The 4,149-nt window shown below is 29.4% G+C and overlaps 1 protein-coding gene across 1 annotated transcript in view; it reads right to left on the reverse strand.

Annotated features, from left to right (window-relative positions):
• LOC100570184 (nose resistant to fluoxetine protein 6) overlaps positions 1 to 526 on the reverse strand; it is a 125,830-nt gene extending 125,304 nt beyond the window's left edge. The window contains exon 1 of the mRNA XM_029491228.1: positions 19 to 526. Within this exon, the coding sequence (XP_029347088.1) occupies positions 19 to 157 (139 nt within the window). The 5' untranslated portion in view covers positions 158 to 526. The remainder of the gene's footprint in view (positions 1 to 18) is intronic.
• Positions 527 to 4,149: the final 3,623 nt, after the last annotated feature.

Consider the following 4,149-nt stretch of genomic DNA (forward strand, 5'->3'; position numbering starts at 1 on the left):
AGCCGTTGAGCGCCGATGGTAATTGTGGCGACCGCGGTAGCGGTAATAGACCGTCGCCGTCGTCCCGATGAACTTGACCGTCGAAATCGGCCGACGCTAGTGTCAACAGCACGAGCACCGACGTCGACCATCGCAACGGCGAGTGCGAAAACATCATGAATTTTTTATTTTTTTCGAATGCCGTGTGATTTTTGTGTACAATTTTTATACTGTGCAATAAAATATACGCAGACTATAACACCGTGTGCCGTAAAAAAAAATCAAAAACCTACGCCGACCGTTCGCGCGAAACGCGTAAGTAAGAAAATCGTTTCGTATCATATATATACGATCGTGGTATAATTTTTGTACAATATCGTATATATTATTATAATGACGTGATGACGAAAATAGTATTACTTATTTTTTACCGCCGTGCGATTTCCCGAGCATAAAATATATAATAATATTATCGTGTCCGTCATCCGCCCTATAGTGGACTTGAACGACCGTCGGCGTATGGCATGAGACTGCGAGGCGCAGTAGGATACGTTTATATTATATACCTACAATATCTATTACCTACAGCAACATTATATAATATCCTTGCCCAGTGACGTACTTATCTATGCGTGTGTACTCGACCAACTTTATTGTGTACCTATTTTTATGTATGATATTATGTACAACTATGTACGTATATTATTATGCTAGTAATTAATATTACCATGCAGTATCACCATTGTCGGTATTATGGCATTCGAGCGACATAATTTTATGATGCGAAATCGATAATATTAGTTTTTTTACATAATTCTTTACAAAATAGTGCCATAATATATAGATATAGACCGTGTTTGCCAAGGATTTTTTTCAATTTAATATTTTTTGGATAGTTATTTCCATACATAGGTAATATACATTGAAGAGATCCATGAAATAATTATTCTTGCTTACAAGAAAAATGTAAGTTTAATTTCAAAAATATTTTTTACGAGCGTCTGAAAATCTTAAATGTCTACAAAATTTGTCAAAATTTCGTTGAAAATTTATTAAATTAAAAAAATGTATAGCTAAGGCTTGAAATGCAGGGTTCTTTTTTAATAGTTTTTACTGAAATCTAAAATTCTAAAAAATGTATAAGCACATTTTTTTAAAAAATCATTTGAACTAAAATATTGACAAAATTAGATATATTTAAACGAAAACAAATGATTAGTTATGTTGTTGCAATTCAAAAATATTCATGGGTATTATTATATATTAATAGTGTAGTAATGACATTATTACACATTGTGAAAATAGGATGTGTATGCAATATAATAAATTATATGTATTTATTTCCTTTTTGTACTTATTTATGATTTACTATTTATTATTTATATATATTGCGTACACACTCTAAATTACTATTTACTGCCTTCTCATGTATAGATGTATACACACATAAATACATATATATATATATATATATATATATATACAAACTGAATATGTGCACTTCGTTGCCCGTTAAATGTACCAACTCTATATGACTCAAACTTTTTTCAATTCGTTATTTGATATTCGGTGTATGATGTTTGAATTTAATCTTAACTTCGCAGCAGTATATTATCAGATACCTAGGCAATCTACCTGTGGTAGATCGCGGACCCCTAGTTTGTACGTAAGTGTATGATTTAACTCTAAAGTAACAAAGTTATATCAAGTTTGTCGTATTCTACCTATGGTAATTTAATATAATCAATTGATACAAAATCCTAACCTAACCTGTTGCGTCACTGTTGTATTTTTGACATCCAGATTTCCTACTTTTCCGGTGGATTTTCCTAAAATTTTATAGAGCAAAATACAATACACTATTATTTTTCTCCACAACTTAACTTGTTTTTGGCCATGTCGCCAGGTGTACACTTAAGAGGCCATAACTCCGGAACCACTATTATCGCACAGCGTACAAACTTCACAGTCGAAATCGGTTTGGTGGATATTGAGTTATAACATTTATTCAAAATGTACACTTAATTTTATATATACAGATAAAAGGATTTAATTATATAGTAAATTAACTTACTCTAATTCGACTACAGACTTGCTAGGTATTCGATGAACGAAGGAAGAAGAAATAGGTTTAATATTGATTTACTTATAATTTAATATTAATCAATAACACAATTGATATATTAGAGTTATTTTGAAGAGCACATCTATTAGGTAAAAAGTTAATATCGATGATAAATGATACAAATATAATAAATACTAGTACATAATAATTAAGAATATAATAAATGCAATATTTTTCTTAATGTAGTTCAACCTTCCATATTAGTGTATGTGTATTACTATTAGTAAAATAAATTATTATTATGACAATAAAAATAAATAATAAAATATTATTAATATTAATTAATCATACAGTATACCTATGCAATGATTCATCATTGAATTCAAATTTAATACATCCATTACAGTGACTTACACAATGACGAGGTTACACTCGACACCTACTGCACAGCAGACTACAGAGTGTGGTTTCCTTCTTGCCCACTTTTTTTAGATTTATTTAAGCCACAACCATACCTAAATATGTTAGATGTATTCAATAAACTTAATTTATATAAATATTCAACTTTAAATAAATTAAAAACCACTTAAACACTATATATAATTAGTTATTGATTCGATTATTTCAAATTATAAATTTTTAATATTTTGTAAAATTACTTATCGTGTACACTGACACAAATAATAAAAATAAAAATAAAAAAAAACACATCATTGTAAAATCAATACATTCATCGCTCCGCTCAGAATCTTAAATCGGTATAGACTATATAGCGTTGGAATGGGATTTTTTTAAATTAAATAAAATAGTATTTATATTTTATTGACTTATAGGCCGAAAAAAATACTTAACCGATTTTGACAAAAGTTTCAGAAAATATTCTTTGATATATCTGGAAGTTTAGAGAGTAGTTTGAATCATGTTTCAAGCATTTGCAAAGTGCTATATATGTAATCTACCACAGTAGTGGGTTGCCGATCTCGGTCGGATTAGTTCACATAGTGAAGCACGCCGATGCCAGTTTTTTTATTATTAATTATAATGTACCTACAATAAGTGTACGTACCTTCTTATAAGTATAAAAGCTTAACGTTATTAGTATAAAGTTACTCATAAGTTTTGTCACAACTATTATAATATATTTATCATGACTAAATAAACATGCACGATCACTAAAACACCAATTTTTCCTATCACTGCGCACTTTCCCCAGACATGGAAAAAACAGTATAATTCCTGTATAATTGTAATGTGAAGAACATTTTTTTCTATGATATTAGTGTTTGTTCCAAGTCTGGGGAAGTATAATATATGTATAAAATATGCGCGCAGTAATCTAGCGATCATTCCTGTTTATTTAATCATGATATTTATCGTAATATAGAACGCAGCTAATAGGCCGTGACGGTCCATCTGCTCACTTTAATTCGACCACTGTATGAACCCTCGACTCCCACTGTACATAGCAGTGCTGCAGTTTCCTACCATAATTAATTGACACTTTATTTTTTGAACATTTTTATCAATATCTCGTGCTTTGTGGTGTACATATTTATTTAATTTTTACCAGCCTCTCCCGAAAATAAAACTGGATACGCCCCTGTATATAACATAATACTATCTATCGAGGACATATTGTTAATACAATAAAATTATTAACTTCGAAGATTTTTATCAATTATATTTTAAAATACGATATATATATATATCAAATAAGATCTATTTTAATATAGATACGACTTTTTAACGCGTGTATGAGCGTGTACAAAACTATTTGCAGTTCTGTATCAACCGATCAAGGTTATTGTTATTTTTATGTAGTATAGTTGTTTACGTATAACATGTTTTATACAAAATTCAAAATAATTTTAGGTCAATAACCTTTAAAGCATTTTCGCGGTGTGACATCCGCCTATATGTTTGTAGTTTTATGTGACACGTATATACTATATATTATGTGACAGGTACATATGTACGTACCTATAATAGCCCTATATATATAGGCTACTCGATATATTTTATCAAAATATAACATAATATATATTTATTTATTTATCATTTTTGTTATGTGATTATATATAGTAGGTATTTACGGTCACTTTACT

This window comes from Acyrthosiphon pisum, chromosome A3, assembly GCF_005508785.2.
Source record: "Acyrthosiphon pisum isolate AL4f chromosome A3, pea_aphid_22Mar2018_4r6ur, whole genome shotgun sequence".
Classification (NCBI taxonomy): domain Eukaryota; kingdom Metazoa; phylum Arthropoda; class Insecta; order Hemiptera; family Aphididae; genus Acyrthosiphon; species Acyrthosiphon pisum.